This window comes from Podarcis pityusensis (genome assembly GCF_964106645.2).
Source record: "Podarcis pityusensis genome assembly, chromosome: 8".
NCBI lineage: Eukaryota > Metazoa > Chordata > Lepidosauria > Squamata > Lacertidae > Podarcis > Podarcis pityusensis.
The window spans coordinates 17075529-17093242 of NC_138033.1; the positions used below are offsets into that span (position 1 = coordinate 17075529).

Sequence of the window (17714 nt, forward strand, 5' to 3'; positions counted from 1 at the left end):
TCCTCCTTCCCGCATGCGTAGATCTGCCCTCTTGGGCATCTTTCGCGGCTCGGAGTTTTTTTGTGTGTGCACCTGCTGCCCAGGTGAGGGGAAGAGAGAGCAGGGAGGAAGGAAGGAAACCAGGGCCGCTGGGCATTCTTTGTTTTCTGTGGCCTCCTCACCTTGCGCATCTTTGAGGCGCTTTCACACGTGACGTGTTTCCTTTTTTAAAAGGAAAAGCTACCCTTTACCTGTAGGAATGCAGCTGGTGTGCTCTGTCGCGTGGAAGAAAGATATGGGGGCACCTCGAAAGCTTAGCAACGAGTATTTTGCACATTATTAAATTTATAACCCCGCCTTTCCAGCCAGAGGAGAGCAGGGCAGCAAACACGCAAATGATAAAGGAATTAAAACGTCCAAGAACAATTCCTATGCAGTTCCAAACTTTTTTGTGGGGTGGGGATAAGAAAAGCAAAGGGTGTAGTCAATGAATGATGTTGGAATGGGTGGGGTGGAACTGGCTGGCATCTGGAAGCGTTGTGTTCATGTCTTCTTTCAAAACGTACCTCAGGGCAGAAGTTTCTGAGAATGTTAAAAAGTCACGAGCCTCACAATCATAGCAGTTTGAAATATTTGCTTGCCAAATCCTCAAGGAAGATGCTTTAGCAGCAGTTATATGTGGCTTGATTGCAAATTATTATGGCATGGGCTTTTGTGGCCTATAGCCTGTGTTAAAGTGTTGGCCTGGATTATAGTATACTGTACACAGATGCCCTGTGTGTGCATTGTTAAAACCGTGTTTATAGAAGACAATCTTACTCAGCTACGAGTGACTGCCAAAGAAGAAAGGAGAAGAAAGCAGCAGACAATGAGGTCCGAAGGAAAGGCAATGCAGAAAGCACAGGTGGTGATAATTATTGCACTGATGCATTCTGAGGTGCAGGTGTTCCTCATCTACACTTTCATTATTAACCCTTTGCTTAACACCTAGCCTCAAGAAAAGTTCTGATGAACTCAAAAGCTTGCTTTGCAACACTTCGGTCATAATAAACGAACTTGGGAGCTCTTTCATAATAAAAGTAGCAGTTTAACCCTTAGGTATGTGTGCTAATGTAACCTCCCTCTGCTTAGCTTAATTGGTGGGTTTTTCTCTGAGAAAAGCTTATTGGCATGCAGAGGATTGGCAAAAAGTATCCCAAGAGATGACATCACCCCTGTTGTGAAATAAATCAAATGCTTAGAACCTGGCCCGCTGCTCCACTACCTGATTGCATTATTAACAGCAGTCATGCAGAATAAACATAGAAAACCATTCTGATGTTTAAGCAGTAGTCTGATAGCTATAGTCAACCAGAAATTGCATGTAGGCAAATACATGGAATGCCAGAAAGGTGAGTAAGTGGACTGGCAGAGGAAAAATGAAGTGATTCATCATCCTCTGCCAACAGTGCTGAAACCATACAGCCTGCCAGATGACGAAAACTCCCTCTTCTGCACCATGCAGAGGCAGATGCAGCAGGTTGCCGGAGGAGGGACAGAAACCCTCTGCCAGCTCCCAGCAGCTTACTAAAAAAAAAAAACATTTAAAAATGGAAGGCTGGTAGCTTTTGTGGGCTAATTTCTCAGCTGCTTTTGAGAACACTAACCATGGTTTCCTTCTGGAGCAACTATCCAAGTTAGGGGTAGGTAGCATTGCTTTGCAGTGGTTCCTGTCCTACTTGGATGGTTGTTCGCAGAGGGTGTTGCTTGGGGAGTGTTCCTCAGCCCCATAGAGCCTTCATTGTGGGGTTCAGTTTTATCCCCTATGCAGGTTAACATCTACATGAAACCTCTGAGTGGGGTTATTGAGTTTTGGAGTACATTGTCGGATATATGCTGATGACATACAGCTTTGCTTCTCCTTTACATCTGCAGGTGTGGCAATGGATGTGTTTGGACCGTTGTCTTGGTAATGGACTGGATTAGAGCCAATAAACTGATGCTCAATCCAAGCAAGACAGAGACATTGTTAGTGGACAGTTCCCTTGACCAGATGGCTGGGTGTGTGGCCTGCTGTTGCTGGGGTTACACTCCTTCGAAGGAGCAGGTACATAGCTTCAGGGTATTTCTGGATCCTTTGCTTCATTGAGGCTCAGGTGGTGCGGACTGCATTCCATCAGCTTTGGTTAGTGGTCCAGCTGCATCCCTACTTGGGCAGAGATAGCTTAAGTTCTGTCATCTATGTAACCTCTAGGTTACATTGCTGCAATATGTTATACGTAGGGTACCTCTGAACATGGTTCAGCAACTTCAACTAGTGCAGAATTCAGCGGCCAGGTTGCTCACTGGGGCAAGACGATTTGAGAATATTACATTAATCCTGGCCCAACTGCACTGACTGCCAATTAACTTCCAGGCCCAATTCAAAGTGCTGGATTAGACCTACAAAGCCTTAAATGGCTCAGGATTGCAATACCTAAAGGACTGCCTCTCTCCATATGAACTGACCCAGACTCTGAGGCCTTCTTTATGTGTCTCCTCCACGAGAAGTCCATACAGTGGCAACATGAAAACGGGCCTTTTCTGCAGCGGCTTCCCATTTGTAGAATGCTCTCCCCAGGGAGGCTCACCTGGCACCTTCATTACATTTCTTCAGGTGCCAGGTGAAAACATTTCTCTGATCAACATTCTATGGCCTTTTAAATGTGTAGTGGGAGGGGGCTTATTGCTTTGTTTTTGCTCCAATACGTATTTTGTGTTCTCATTTTGAATATTTATGTTGTGAACTGCCCTGCTGTCTTCAGTACACAAATTTAAGAAATAGTAAAATAATGATAAATAGATTGCTATAAATGAAGAGCTGTTTGACAGTGGAACAGTCTCCCTCAGGAGGTTGTGGACACTCCTTCCTTTGAGGTTTTTAAGCAGAGGTCAGATGGCCATCTGTCATGAATGCTTTAGCTGAGAGTCCTTCATTGCAGGGGGTTGGACTAGGCAACCCTTGTAGTTCTATGATTATACAGTGGTACCTCGGGTTAAGAACTTAATTCATTCTGGAGGTTCGTTCTTAACCTGAAACTGTTCTTAACCTGAGGTACCACTTTAGCTAATGGAGCCTCCCGCTGCTGCTGTGCCGCCACCGCACAATTTCTGTTCTCATCCTGAAGGTACTATTTCTGGGTTAGCGGAGTCCATAACCTGAAGCGTCTAACCTGAGGTACCACTGTACTGCAATTGCAGAATAATAATATTTTTTTAAAAAAACCAGGAAGATAGAGGAAGAGGCAGAAATATTAATGGCAAATTAGGTAAGTATTTTACCTAAAAGATTACTGTCACACTCGAAAGAGGGAAGGAACAAATAAATGCAGACGCTGAGTTTGATTAAATGGAACCGAGACATATACTAGGTAAAAAAGGATGAAAACAGCAACAGCGGGATGCAGACCCACAGGGGTGGTGGTGGAAGCCACAAAAACAGATGAAAGCTGCAGGAGTTCTTTCAGGCTGCTATTGCCTCCCTGTTTTAAGTTGCTTTCCTCCATTCAGTCAGCCACAAGGGAGCAACAGAGGCGGGGCACCGCATCCGTGCTGACGTCTCCTTCGGCAGGATGAGCCAGCACTATCGAGCCATTAATAATTGAGAAGACGGGAGCAACAGGGTGGGAGGGAGGAGGACCGCAGAAGCAGCTGCCTGCCTCGATGTCTTTGAAAAGGCCTCAAGGAGACGTCTGCCTCCACGCAACCAGTATGGAGACACAACCGATGGAGATGGTGAAGAATATGATTTATTTAAAGGAGAGCGTACAACAAAAACTGTACCAGGCACACCTCTGTGGAAAGGGGGTTCCACAATGCCACATATAATGCCCTCTCCCAGGTCTCCACCACCCAAGCTTCTGAGAACTGTGGAACCACTCATGAGAGGGCCTGTAGGGAAGGAGATTTTACTACACACAGAAAACAACCCCATTTGTCCTTTTCGAAAGCTCAGGTTTCAATTGGTTGGGATAGTCTCTTTCCAGGCCCTAACCAACATATTTCCCAAGGGGAAAGCGAGAGAGTTGGCTAGGCTTGTGTCCTCATGCCATCAGCTCCTAGAAAAACAAAGCATCAACAGACAATGGAGTTTGCTTCTGTTTTGTTGTTGTGTCTTTTGCATCTTTATCATAGGTAATTTTTAATTTTAAGCCACCATAGAGTTCCTTGGCAGAACATATATTCCAGTAAATATATGGAATATATATTGAGCATATAGTCCAATAAATCGATCTTTGTCTTATGCAATTTGGGATGCTGGAATGAGGTCCGTATCTCTTTGCTGTTTCCCATGACAGACAAAATCAGACTCAATTATGTAACTTTGATAAGTAAGACAAGTAGCATCCTATACCCTCTTACCTAGGAGTAAGTCTTGGCTGTGACTCCTGGAAGACCAGCTCCCTGTCTTGCAGGCTTTTTCCACCTGACCTAGGAGGGCAGGGCCTGAACTGACTCCAGCTACAAAAACTGAGGCTGCTGAACAGACCCTTGGGCTGGGGTATTGCTTAGAGGGCTTGTTGCTGTTACTTATCTTTTTGTATCTGTTTTTTTCTTTATTTTTAGTTCTTATGATCTGTGGAAATTGTTGACTTGCTTGTGTACTTTCTGATGTGTTTTTTTAATTGTTTATTACTATTTTTGTTGTGTTTGTAATTATTTAATTGAGCATGGTTTTAACTATGGAAGCGTGGCATACAAATAAAATATATGTATTTATGTATGTATGCATGCTTTGTGGCTGAAGAGGGGTTTGTTTGTTTTTTAACCAGAACCTCCAGCAGGTGTCAAGTATCTACCTCCTCCTTGAATTAAAAGTACCATTCCTTCCTTCCCCCAGTGAATGGGGTGCAAAAGGAAGAAGAGAGGTTGTGGTGTCAGAATCAATAACTGTGCTTGCAAGAACTCCTCTGCCAAGGCCACCATCAGCCCTTGAGGTGTTGCACAATGCCCCTTCCCACCCTGCCTTAACCACTTTGGGAAATGCCATGCAATGCCCTTTTGCCCACCCCAGTCCTCTTCAAAGACACCCCGGTGCCGCCGAGGAAGGGGTGGGCGCAGCTGGAGTCTCTCGATGTGTTTCAACTCTGCAGCTTCTTTGCTGCAGATTGGTCAGGAGGCCCGGGGCAGTAGTAGAGCAGCACTAAAAATAACTCATCAGGAGCTCCAGTGGAGCGTGCGAGAGAGAAAAAAGGCAATGGAGAAAGAAGGAATCACATGAGAGAGAAAGAGGTGAAGGCAGAAAGCAGTCTGATGGTGGAGGGTACACATGCAATATTCTGGGTTAACTGGGGCATTAGCATAAAATGAATGCAAACATATAGATTGGGGGGAAAGGCACCATCTAAATTTATAAATTGTGCTAGGCATTCAACATCAAAAGCATCCAGTGAAAACCACATTTTACAACAAAATAAGTTTGATGCACTCAAAATAAGTTTGCTTTTTTGCTCAGTGGGCTTACTTCATAGCTACTTTAGGCTTCAGTATAATTTTTTCAGAAAAGGTAACACGAGCCATTCTTGATTTAATTCTCACTCTATAGCTACTGCAATTTTTTGTGGGGAAATGGTGTTGAAGCCATTGGCAAACCATGAGCTGAGCTTCTCAGATGTCACAAAAGGACAGGACAAGTCAAGGTTTGACGTTTTATTGTGTTTTTATATTATGCTGGAAGTCACCCAGAGTGGCTGGGTAAACCCAGCCAGATGGGCAGGGTATAAATAATAAATTATTATTAAAATTATTAAACAGATAGTGATCTGGCTTGAGCTGCCGATAGCCTACAACAGGGGCAAGGGACCTGCCAATGTTGTTGGACTACAGTGCTCCTCTTCCCTCACTATCGGCAAAGTTGGGTGGGGTCATTATGGGAGTTGAAGTCCAACAACATCTGGAAAGCCATATGTTCCCTCATTCATGGAGCATTAGAAGACAATGGAAGCCTAGGGCAGAAGTAGGCTAGGACCCAAGGCTGCAGCAGGATGTTTTAAACTTAAATGAAGGTTGAGATTTTTTTTCTTTAAAATATAAAGCGTTATAGAAATGAAACTAATAATAATAATGAATCTGAAAATGACCAAGGCAAAAGCAGCAAGATCTTTCATGCCACGCATGGCTTTCACCCTTCACAATCAAATCCTGGGCACATCTATGCACATTGCATAGTTCTACTGCAATCTTTAAAACGGTGGAAACGTCTTTGTTATGGCTAGGCCTTTTCCCAGCAGCAACTCAATAAGATTCTATTTCTATATGTCTGCTAATGGGTGATATGTGGTAGAGGTCAACACACCACTCTCTCTACTAATGGTTGTACCATTTTCATTATCCTTTCAGCATCAGGTACAACATTATTTTTCAAGTGGGATCAGAGACTTTTCGCGGGGGGGGGGGGTTGTGTTGGTTGCATTTGTAGAGTTTCCAAATTTCATCAACCATACTGACAGTACACCTGAAAAGCAGCATATAAAAAGTTTAAACTGTGACCATCAGTAAATATACCTCCCAAGGCCTTTACTGTTTTGGGGTGAAGTAGTGAAAGCCTTTTTATGTTCTCCCTGGCGGTTGCTCTTGCAAAGTTTTAAAACAAAGACACATTGATATCTGCAAGCAGAGGGCCTAACAGCTGCCCATCTCCTCCTTGACCTGGAGTTTAGTGACTCAGCATTTTAAATAATTCCGCTTGGTGAGCATCAGGCAGAGGAAGGATGCCGGAGTGCACTAGGGGATTTAGGATAATTTGTTCTAGAAAAGCAAGACTAAGAATAGAAATACTCTACTGGGAGTAGCTGTTGGCATTTCTGATTATTTCATTTGTCAACCCAAACCCAAATGCCACAGCAGCCTCCACAAGTATACAACTACTGGTGCCTATGATCTGCATTGCAATGTTGGTTTTTGCAATATAAAGTGGAGAGTACAACACAGCACTTTTCCGCCATCTTCAGCATTGTGTGGCAGTGGGAGCCAGTAAGGGTTTAAAGGCTGCGGTCAGTAATCTTAACATCCGCTCCCTTGCAAGGGTTGCTACTGGTTTACTTTGAGCAGTCAAATTCCTGCACCATTTCAAAAATACACACAAAACCATACAATCAAAAAAAATATTTTTCCTTCATTAAAGCACCCCAGTGTCAGAAGAAGCTGCTTGTGTCAAGCTTCCTCATCTGTGCAATGAAGAAAGGTACAACGTGTATAGGAATACAGTCTAACTCTACAATCCAAGCCGAAGATTTGCTGGGAAGAGCAAGCTTTGCACAAGCACATCTCAGGCTGCTCAAAGCTGGTCAAACTCTATTTTAAAGGCTTGTTTTCCCTGCGCTAGGCTCAGGCTGGCTTAACCAGCAGTAACCCCACTCCTGAACAAAGTTTGGAATAGGGGTAACTTGCACCACCTTAAGTGCTGCTGGCTTCCTATATTGTTAGGACTTGTAGCCACTGTATGACTGACACAAGCCAAAATAAAACCAAATAAATAAATCCAAACCTTTCATCACATCCATATTTTGTGGCACGCTATCAATCAAATATTGCCAGCTATTAGGTTCCATGGCATGCAAAGCAATCGAAAACTGTCCTGGCTGACGTTCAATCAGATATATTGATATACTGCAGTACTACTGCATGCCAAATACTGGACACGGCTTTGCTTAAGAATACAAGGGTAAAGGTCCATCTAGTCCAGCATCCTGTTCTCACAATGGCTAGGTGCATACGGGAAGCAGGCCCTGGGTGCAACAGCCCTCTCCCCACCTGTGATTCCTAACAACTTGCATTTAGAGGCTTACTGCCTCCCAAAAGGACAGGTAAAACATCACCCTAGCCTCCTTGAATTTTTCTAATCCTCTTTTAAAGCCAGCCAAGTTGGTGACCATACCTCTTGTGGGAATGAATTCCATAGTTTAACTATGCACCATATAAATCAGTAATTTTGTCTGTCCTGAATATCCCAATATTCAGCTTCGTTAGTGGGCAGCCCCATGTTCTAGTATTATGCAAGGGAAAGTAAACTTCCCTCTACTCATGTTCTCCACATCGTGTATAATTTTATGTGTTTTATCCTGCTACCTCTTTTTCTCTAAAAAAAACAAGCTCCATACCATTCCACATAGGGGAGACTCCCCATCCCTACAACCTGTTTCTGAATCTTTTCCAACTCTCCAATATCCTTTTTGAGGGGAGTCTTCGTTGCAAGGATAGCCCTGCTGCTTAGTTGCGTAAGGTTTTAGTCGTAAAGGTTTTATTATGAAGCAGGCATTTGTGTGCAGAGACAGACCGAAATATCAGAAGGGCTGTGCACTTCTGTAGGCCAATACTGCTATCAATGCACATCCCAGTATTTAATACTCTTCATTCAAAAAAGGAACCCAACCAAAATCACGCATCCCTGGATTGAGAGGGCATCTGTGGCCTGTGGCCTCTGTTGTCTCTGGGAGTGGAGGCTTTGGGCTGCATGCATCTCTTTGCAGCGCTTGGTCACGCAGCACGACATGTGAATGTGCCAGCCCAAAAGTTGTCCCTCTCATGGCCAGCCTGGAAAACTGCACGCTTCAGCATTTCACAACGCCACCCCAGCAAGAACTCACTGCACAACCATCACTTCCAATATAGTAAGCCCAGTGGTTGCTGCTGTTGATTTGCCACCTGCTGGACAGTTTGAGAACATCAAAGCTCCTCCGCTTCTTTCCCCCACCACTCTGCAACCATCACAAGGGATTCAAACTAGACATGGAAGATGGCGTTTTGTTTTTAAATGAAAAGCGCTTGCAAGAGGCTCCAGATATGAGTGGAAGGGAGAGGAAGAAAGGAAACGGAGCCTTTTCTGCTCTAGTCAAAGTATTTTCTCCAGGAGTGGAAAAGCAGCTGTCGTAGATTTTGAGTGGGGAAAAAGGCACATGAGGAAGGCCTTAATAATAACCTCTCTCCTCCCCCTGCAAGCCTTTCCTCCTCTCAAGGCTTCTCCTATGGCAAATTTTTACAAGTTCCTAACATGGGTGTCCATTACAAACTTTACACCATCCTCAAACCGGCTTAAATGTCACTGCTACCACTGGCAGAGGATCTTCCATAGGAAGTTGGAAACACAGTTTGCAGCAAACAGTTGCCTTAGAACAACTTAATACTGTGGTCTCTAAAATGGAAAATGTCAAGGCAAAAGATAGAATTCTCAGCACTACAGGCATAGAACTCACCATTTTGTTAGGGGGAGGGGGAGAAATCTGTAGTATTCAACATTGCATGACCCTTTATTTATGCTGTTATGTTCAGCCTTTAATTAGTGGTGGCCTACTTGCACAAACACGAACATTTACGCAACTAACTTCAGAGCTGCCTTAACTCCCCTCTCAAATGCTCTACATGTGCTCTTTTTTTTTTTTAAAAAAAAAGAACCCACCTCAGAATAATTATTCTAAAAAAATAAAATACAGAAAAGCTAGTAAGAGGGATGTTTTTCACCCACCCTTTTCCAGCATCACATCCTAGTCAAGAGTTCAATCCTACTCGTTTTATTTTCATTTCTATAAAACAGCAAACTCAACAAAATTATAAGCTCTTTGCACTCTAGAAACAAGAGTTGGGAGCCTGTAGTGATGCTGCTGTTGTTAAGACTCCTGTCAGCCCCAGCCAATGCAGCAAATGGTCGGGGGTGATGGAATTTGTAGTCCAGCAACATCTGGGAGGCCACAGGTTTCCCACGCCTGCCTCAGAATATTTACAGCACTGGCAGTCTACACTTTGTTCACAAAGGGAAAAAATCTTGCACGCACCAAATCACACAACTCATGTATAAACCACTTTCATAAACCGCTTTTGTTTTTTACAATCAAGCAGTACATAAATTTTATGGAATAAAAAATAAAATGAAAAGAAAAAATGTGTTTGAAGCACTTCAAAAACCTATGCGGAAGATTTAGTTCCGGTAGATTCTCTCTGGAATCATCTTCAAAATTATTCAAAAAGGTAAAGGGAGAGGAAGATCTCCTTTTGGCAGAATAAGACCACTGGTTTCCGTTTCCAGTACAGTACTGTAGGATCGTGTTCAAGTGCCCTCCTGAACACTACACAAAAAATAAAACTAGGCCTGAAATTTAAAAGGAGCACCCAAAAAGGAGCTTAAAAGTTCTCCTGCAGTGCAAATTCCTTAAGATTCTCAGCTGATATGCTATGAAGTTAAACCTAAGGCACCAAGAGGTCTGTTTCTCAAGTTTTGTCCAGTCGACCAGTCCCTGTTGTCAGCTGGGCATACACGAAAGCTCCACTTGCTCCACTTTATAGACTCCAGGTGAATAAAGCTCATATCAACAAGCCAAGACACAGTTGCTGTAGCTGTCCAAGGCACAGGACTTCTCTCATCCACCCAAGGCAGAGGTATGGAAAGGGTTAAACCACCAAACTTTCCCTGCTGACAGCATGGTTCTGTAGGGCAAAAAGAAAGTCAAGCTTTAGTAATACAATTTAAGACATTTATATCTCACCAGATCTTTATAACAACCCAAGGCTGTTAACACCACAAGATGTAACAAAAACACCACAAATAGAAGACACACACGCTTTTATTGACCAAGATCCAAACACGGGCCCCCTAAAACACCTTTGCACATCTTCCTGAGCCTCAGTAATAAAGACAGATACTGGTGGGTCTCCAATTCTACTATCTTGGAGCCACTAACCAGAAAGCTAGTTTTGGTCTTCCTTTAAGCAACATTCCCATAGCAGATCCTAGAAAGCCCTAGCTGCTGGATAATCTTCCCCTATAAAGCTGACTGGGACACAGGTGGCGCTGTGGGTTAAACCACAGAGCCTAGGACTTGCCGATCAGAAGGTCGGGGGTTCGAATCCCCTCGACGGGGTGAGCTCCCGTTGCTCGGTCCCTGCTCCTGCCAACCTAGCAGTTCGAAAGCACGTCAAAGTGCAAGTAGATAAATAGGTGCCGCTCCGGCGGGAAGGTAAACAGTGTTTCTGTGTGCTGCTCTGGTTTGCAAGTAGCGGCTTAGTCATGCTGGCCACATGTACACCGGCTCCCTCGGCCAATAAAGCGAGATGAGCACTACAACCCCAGAGTCGGCCACAACTGGACCTAATGGTCAGGGGTCCCTTTACCTTTACCTTTATAAAGCTGACTGAACCACCCCAATCACTTCAGTTGCTCTTATCAGTACAACGCTGGGTCTTCGATTTGGGTCAGCCCCAAGAACAAGCGTGGGGAGACTGTGGTCTCCCTAGACATTACTAGACTCCAATTCCCATAATACCTGAAGACAGGCTATGCTAGTGTGGATGGAAACTGGGAGTCCCGCAACACCTGAAGATACCCACTCCTACCCTGGAACATCTCCTCTGTTGAACCCCTTCTTCCAACAGCAGCTCAACCTCCTCAGGAGAAAGAAAAGAATCGACCTTGAGGGCCTCATTCCTCCACTTCGCTAGCAACGTAAAAGGATCCAGCAGTCAACTGAAGGCCATGTTTCACCTGAAACTCCAAGGCAATTCTATCATGCACCATGTTGGCAGTGTTCTCTCCCTACCCCCCTACTCACCCTCCGGAGCTTGCGGTCATTCTTGCCACGGGAAGAAACAGACTCTGTCTCTGTGTACGGAGGTGGTGGCGGCGGCGGGAACCCATTGCTATCGTCATCTCCGTTTCTCCTGTTGCCGGGCCTCCCACTTGATGTACTGGCACGATCCCGGTCCTCACGGCCGGCCGCTTTCTGCTTCCGCCGCAGCGCTTCCTGCAAGATCCGGTCATCGTAGTGCGATCGGTCCAGGTCCCTCAGGTCATCCCTGCTCCGGCTGCGCCGTCCGCCGTAGCGGTCATAGTCGTCGCGGGAGTCTGGGGAATAGTCGCGGCGGTGCCACTCGTCATCATCGGAGCCACGTCGGCCGCGGCTCCTGGGTCGGTCTGGATAAGGGTCCCGGTCCAGATCATCCAGAGCGTCCACCGAGCGGGATCGGGGCCGCCGGCCATAGCCTCGCGACGGAGGGTCCTCGTAGTGGCCGCGCCGCAAGGGGGGTAGCAAGCGCCTGGTCTCGCTGCTCCGCATGCTCTCCTCTTCTACATCACTGATGGGAGACATGGCCTGGCCGCGCAGCCGCCCCAGCCCCTGCCGCAGTTCGTAGCGCCGATCGTCCTCATGCAGAGAGCTCAGTTCGCTCATCACAGAGGCTGGAAAGTAAGTGCAAGAGAGGGTCAAAAGCTGCTAGCCTGCAAATGAGTCATCAGCTAGTTATCATGCTCTCCTAAAAAACAGCTGTCCCTGAGGGCTGCTCTTGGGGAGCCCCGTGGTGTGCTTCCACACATAAAGAAGGACCCAACCAAAGTACCTTTCTCAAGCCTCCCATTAGGCTGGCCTGGGCGGGTGGGGTCAAAGTTGGCCAGCTCCTTCTCCATATAGTAGAGCACCCGCATGGAGTCATCCTGCTGGTTGGCTTGGATGCGGTAGCCGCTGCGCACAGCTGGGGAAGAGACATCAGGAGCAGGCTTTAGGACAGAGGCCCATTTCCCCATTTGCAGGGAGCCAAATATCATCCATGGGACAAAACGCAGCAAGCAGGGCTACAACCAAGGGATTTGCCCACCACTAAGAAAATGCAGCTCTGAACTGGAAAGAGGCAATAGGTGTCCCTTCTCCTGCACCCTGCCTCTCCCAGTCTTTTGATCTGTTCATGTCCCCCAACCTGCCTGCACAGCCTACAGCAGATGAAGGGGCAGGGGGCAGGAAAGTGGGAGAATAAACGAAAACCTCATCACCTGCTTCAGCAGATTTAAAAATAAAGGAGGAACCTCCAGGATGCAACAGGCACTCTGTGAACAAGGGCACATTTCTCTGCATGATGGGAAAGGTCCTCCCAACACAGCCTGGAAAATTCTCGCCTCTGCTGAGCATGACGTTTCTCCCCAAGAGGCAGTCGTTGTCTCCATGAATCCCTTTCCAAGGCTTTCTAAGTGCAAATGGCAGGATAGCCTGACTCCCTCCCTCGGCAATCTTCGCGGAGCTCTGGCCCAATGGTTGCCAGTGGCTTGAATTAATTAATTTTATAATGAATGATTTTAGAGTGTTGTTTATGCTGTACTTTTGTACTGTTTTATTGTTGTTGGCCGCCCTGAGCCCGGCTTCGGCTGGGGAGGGCGGGATATAAATAAAAATTTTTATTAATTATTATTATTATTATTATTATTATTATTATATATCTGTGGCACTGTGACCCTAAACCATGCAGCAGCAAGTATTCAGCACAGCTATGTTTGGAACACACAGTCCGAGCAACAGCTCAAACTAGGTGTGCTACAGAACTGAGTATCAGTACAAAGAGGGCAACAGCACCCTGCCTATGTTCTTTTGCCACCTCTGTTCCAAGCAGGAGTTTTAAAAACCTGTCCACTTTCTGCCAGTCTTTCCATTTTCTGGCTTGTTTTTGCTGCTGCTGCATTTTTAGCTTTCTTTTCTGGCCACATATTTGCATTTCGGGAACTTTAAGATTCTATATAGGAACTTGTCCACCCAATATGGTCAGCAATGGCCCACTGGGGGAACTGAACTCTTCCCAGTTAAGATACTTTGGTGGGGGGTGAGGTGCTATTCCTCCAAGTAGCACCATTGCTGGCCCTGCTCAGCATAGAAGAGGTAGCAAGGAGCTGCCCAGGATCTTGCAAGTGCCCTTCCTGGGCACTAAACAGGACAATATCTCAGAAGCCTATGCGGTATCCTCTCATACTATCCTGAGAAGTGTGCATCTGGAAGGTGAGAAGGAAATCCTAAGCAAACTCACTACATGAACAATTTCCTGCTCTATCTTTATTAATTAGCAAGCAATTCTGCTTCTGTGCAGCAGAGGGAAGCATTAGCCCTCAATATCCCTCTCCCCACACCCTATAAGCTTTCAACCTCAGTTGCTTGCAAATACAAACAGATGGATCACACAAAAGCATAATTCCCCATGTGAGCTCATAAGCAGCTCCCCCACAATGAAGCAGGTTAGTTCAGCCAATGGTGAAGCACTTGCCCACCCAAAAGGTTGCCTGCTGTCACTACTTCATTTTTATATGCCCCTCAATGAAGGTCCAAGCAGACAGTTCTGCTTCTATCCCCAATACACATGTTTCTTACCAGCATTTGCAATACTATCTGTATCCCTCAGGAGGGGCACCTGGGAGCTGTTCCCACCAACTGCAATGAAATAGACAGCAAGGATTGTCAAAGAACTTTGGTATTCAGCCATGAGAATGACTGCTCAAGCCTACACTCCTCAATCCTGCAAACTTATACAAGCACTATCAGGTCATTCTTGCAGTTCTGGGGCTCATTGTTGTACCCTGTAAACAAGACCCCTTTTACTTAGCGTTGCCTGTCAAGCACCTGATGCCAGGTGATTTGGCACTTTGAAGTCTCAAAAGCTGGGCCTTCAAAGCACTATACACAGCCAATTCTGGAGGCTTCAGCTCTACTTCCTATTAGTCACTGGGTGGCAAAGGTGAAGCCTGCCTTCTTTTGCCAATGCAAAATCATTAATTCATTCATAATTTTATTTGTATGCTGCCTTTCCATAGGTTCAAACAATGTGCAAGGCGGCTTATAAAAAATAAGAATCAGATAATTACAAACATGGCAAAAGGAGGCATAAGCAATAAATAAAACATCAAGAAGTACACTAATTGGACAATTTCCACATAAATCATAGTAAGTTCTAAAATAAAGATAGCAACAACACCCCTCAATAAACCCTACTCAGCTGTCTATTCAGCAGCCTCAGCTTCTGTAGCTGGAGTCAGTCCGGGCTGTGCCCTCCCAGGCCAGGGGGCGGGGGAAGGCCTGCAAGGCAGGTATGAGGACTCACAGCCCAGATGGTCTCGGGCCTCTTCATTAGCCTCATATTTTGTAGCTGGAGTAAATCACTTTAAGGCCCCTGGTTGTGTACTGGCAGCCACTTCTCTACTTGCCTGACCCCTGACATCACACACCAGGTGTGGGTAGGTCGGTGTGATATGGGGGAAACAGCCTCAAAGGCCACATCTGACCCGCAAGCCAGAGGATCCTCACCACCTGCTCTGCCTGAAGAACTCCAGCGAAGGAGAGCCCACCATCCCCCTCTAAATGATTGTTTCCAAAGCCGAATGTGCTTATCACTGTGTTGAGCAAGACAGCAGCTGCCCAAATAGTTACAGGAAGTGAGGAACCAGCTCTATCACCCAGCAGACCAGGGTTAAGCCCAAATGAGAGCTCACAAAAGTCAGGCCCTTGGCTAGCACAAAGCCTTTTAGAACTGTCAATTCAGTCCAGCAGGGAACTAGCTCTGAGACAGCAAGGATTTGGCTAGTAGAAGCCACTTACCTGAACTGGCTCTGTCGTAATCCACTCCATAACCGTTGTACATGGCAGGCATTGGACCCATGGGGATCACAGTGGCTGGGGGCCCCTGCTTCAGATGGTTACTGGATGCATAGAGGGTGGGTGCATAAACACTGGGCGCCCCTGAAGTTGCAGCTTTCCCTGCAAGGTAGACTGAAGACATGCTTGTGTTAGGGATTACAATATATTAATGCTGGAAAAGAGGAATTCTAAGCCAAATGTTCAGGGCATTCCTCCAGCAACATTCAGGGGAATCACAAATTCAGGCTCAGCGATAACATCTGCCCTTCTCCGCTTTTCATCAGGGCAAATGTAGGCAGGGTGGCTTCCATATTGCCCATGTTTCCCTTGCAGAAATATGCTGATATAATGGAGCATTAGGTAGTTTGGGGAAAGTTAGGGACTGCTCCGACACAGAGCCAAGGGTGTTTTACTAATAAGCCTGTGGGCAGTCACACAAAGATGGGAGAACTTGTCCTAGGGTCAGGCAGAAGGTTCATGGCAGATCTGAGAACAGAAGCTGCTCTGCCTGCTCTCGCAGTTCAGGGGAAGAGGAGAACAAGACTTACGTGCTTCAGGGCAGCAGCACTTCTCAGAGCAGCAGGGGCATCGGACGTAGCAGCAGCAGGTGTGAGGGCAGCACTGACACCAGCAGATCCCAAAGAGCATTAAGACCAGAAAGAACCCTAACACCACCAGGACGACAAAGAGCCAGTCTGGGAAGAAAGGGGGATGGGGAGGGAAAAGTCCTTTTGAGACAGAGCCTATGAATCAAGTTCCATCTAGAGAGAAGGGCTAGGCCATCTTCTACAAGGAGTCAACAAGCTTCAATTAAGGAAGAGAATGCCAGTTGTGATACCAGGCACTCCTTGCCCTAATATACAGCTCTCACAGTCTGACAGCCTTAGCAAACTGACAATTCCAGGCCCCTCCTCACACCAGCTCCTGCATCGCCCAGGCCCGGAAGTCCCTCCTCTCAGACCCTAACTGATCCTGTTGAATGCTGAGTGCATGCCAACAGGTCCTCTTGAATCCTGGATCCCAAAGGGCTGCTAAAAATCTAGCCATTCATTCTACATCTATCCCATTCATTGCGCCGTTCTGTCTCCTAAAGGATCAGGATCAGGCCCTCAGCCCCCTCTTGCTATTCCTAAGCAAAAGAACTGCTGCACCAAGATTGCTTTGCAGAGGCAAAATCCCTCCCATGTGTCAGTGATGCCAAAGTCCAGTGTCAATGCTGAACCTACACCTAACAAGTCGCCCAGGGAAGCAAAAGCCTTCAGTGTGCCATATTTTTTGCTCCTCTCGTTCCTTCTCTTTCTATTGGGCGCTTTATCCACTGCTTTTATACATGGTTCTTTAAACTCAAGGGCCCTACAGCTGCAAAATGAAGTATGATCCTAGACTGGCATACCAATTTCCATATATTACCAACACAGGTTCTGGGATTAGCCCAACAGATGAAGACCGCAGAACTTGCAGCATGGAGCGTGTTCTCTTTTGAACTCATACACACCACAACTCAAAGATGGACAAGGCCTCATGGCACAGATCTCTCCACCTAAGTCTGTCAAATGCAGCAGGCTCTTAAGTGCTGGTGTCCATCATTCATGCTTTGAAGCCAGCCTCAGCAGTCCTCATCATCTAACGATAGTTTTCCAGGATGAGTTGGTTGTGTTCAGCTGGCTAGAGCATGGTTTTAAGTATAGCTCTCCCACCAACTTCTAATGGAGTGTTAGGGGACTGCCTTTCTGCTTCGCAAGCAGTTGCGTTCTGTGCAGGATACCAGTGTGGTTTACCCTTCCCTCTCACTAGCTGCTGGGGCTGAAAGGACTTGCATAGCAGCAGCCCCATAGCAAGTCCTGACAAACCAAAGCTGGGGACCCTTTGCTTATGCCCTCCAGCCAAAGAATATCAGAACAATGCATAACCAAGTCTTCACCAACCTGGCACCCTCCCAATGTTTTGAACTACAATTCCCAGCACCCCAGCCAGTATGGCCAGTGATCAGGGACAATGGGGAACTCCAATACAAAGTTTATCAAGGGTGCTAGTGTTAAGACACAACAGCAACCCCTGTGCATACCATCATCATAACAATATCATGTGCAAATGAACACCAAGGTTTACTATGAAGTTACACTCAGCAGGTAAACTGCAGCCAGTTCCAGCTTGCCCAAATGTGTTTTCTGCACAATCCAGATGCTGGTAACATTAATAATAATAATAATAGTAATAGTAATAGTAATAATAATAATAATAATAATAATAATAATTTATACTCGGCCCATCTGGCTGGGTTTCCCCAGCACTCTGGGAGGTATCCAACAAAAGATTAAAAATACATTAAAACATCAGTCATTAATAACTTCT

The 17714-nt window shown here is 45.9% G+C and overlaps 1 protein-coding gene and 2 long non-coding RNA genes across 6 annotated transcripts in view; 1 reads left to right on the top strand and 2 right to left on the bottom strand.

Moving 5' to 3' along the window:
- The window catches only part of LOC308484587, a 241250-nt gene that overhangs the window by 124887 nt on the left and 98649 nt on the right, over positions 1 to 17714 (bottom strand). The gene's annotated exons all lie outside the window — the stretch shown is intronic.
- Positions 2 to 9367, top strand: LOC308484577. Of its 2 annotated transcripts, XR_013990003.1 has the most exons (3): positions 2 to 83; positions 1894 to 2065; positions 3508 to 9367. It is a non-coding gene; the product is annotated as an uncharacterized lncRNA (long non-coding RNA). The 2 variants fall into 2 exon arrangements; XR_013990002.1 differs by having other exon boundaries at positions 1894 to 9367.
- Positions 9488 to 17714, bottom strand: part of LSR (lipolysis stimulated lipoprotein receptor) — a 29868-nt gene continuing 21641 nt past the window's right edge. For 2 of the 3 annotated variants that reach the window (XM_081018896.1, XM_081018897.1), the window contains 6 exons: positions 15911 to 16057; positions 15324 to 15494; positions 14103 to 14162; positions 12319 to 12450; positions 11535 to 12160; positions 9488 to 10413 (listed from right to left, as the gene is read on the bottom strand). In XM_081018896.1, the coding sequence (XP_080875022.1) occupies positions 10378 to 10413; positions 11535 to 12160; positions 12319 to 12450; positions 14103 to 14162; positions 15324 to 15494; positions 15911 to 16057 (1172 nt within the window). In that variant the 3' untranslated portion in view covers positions 9488 to 10377. The remainder of the gene's footprint in view (positions 10414 to 11534; positions 12161 to 12318; positions 12451 to 14102; positions 14163 to 15323; positions 15495 to 15910; positions 16058 to 17714) is intronic. The other variant, XM_081018898.1, reaches the window with a different exon arrangement.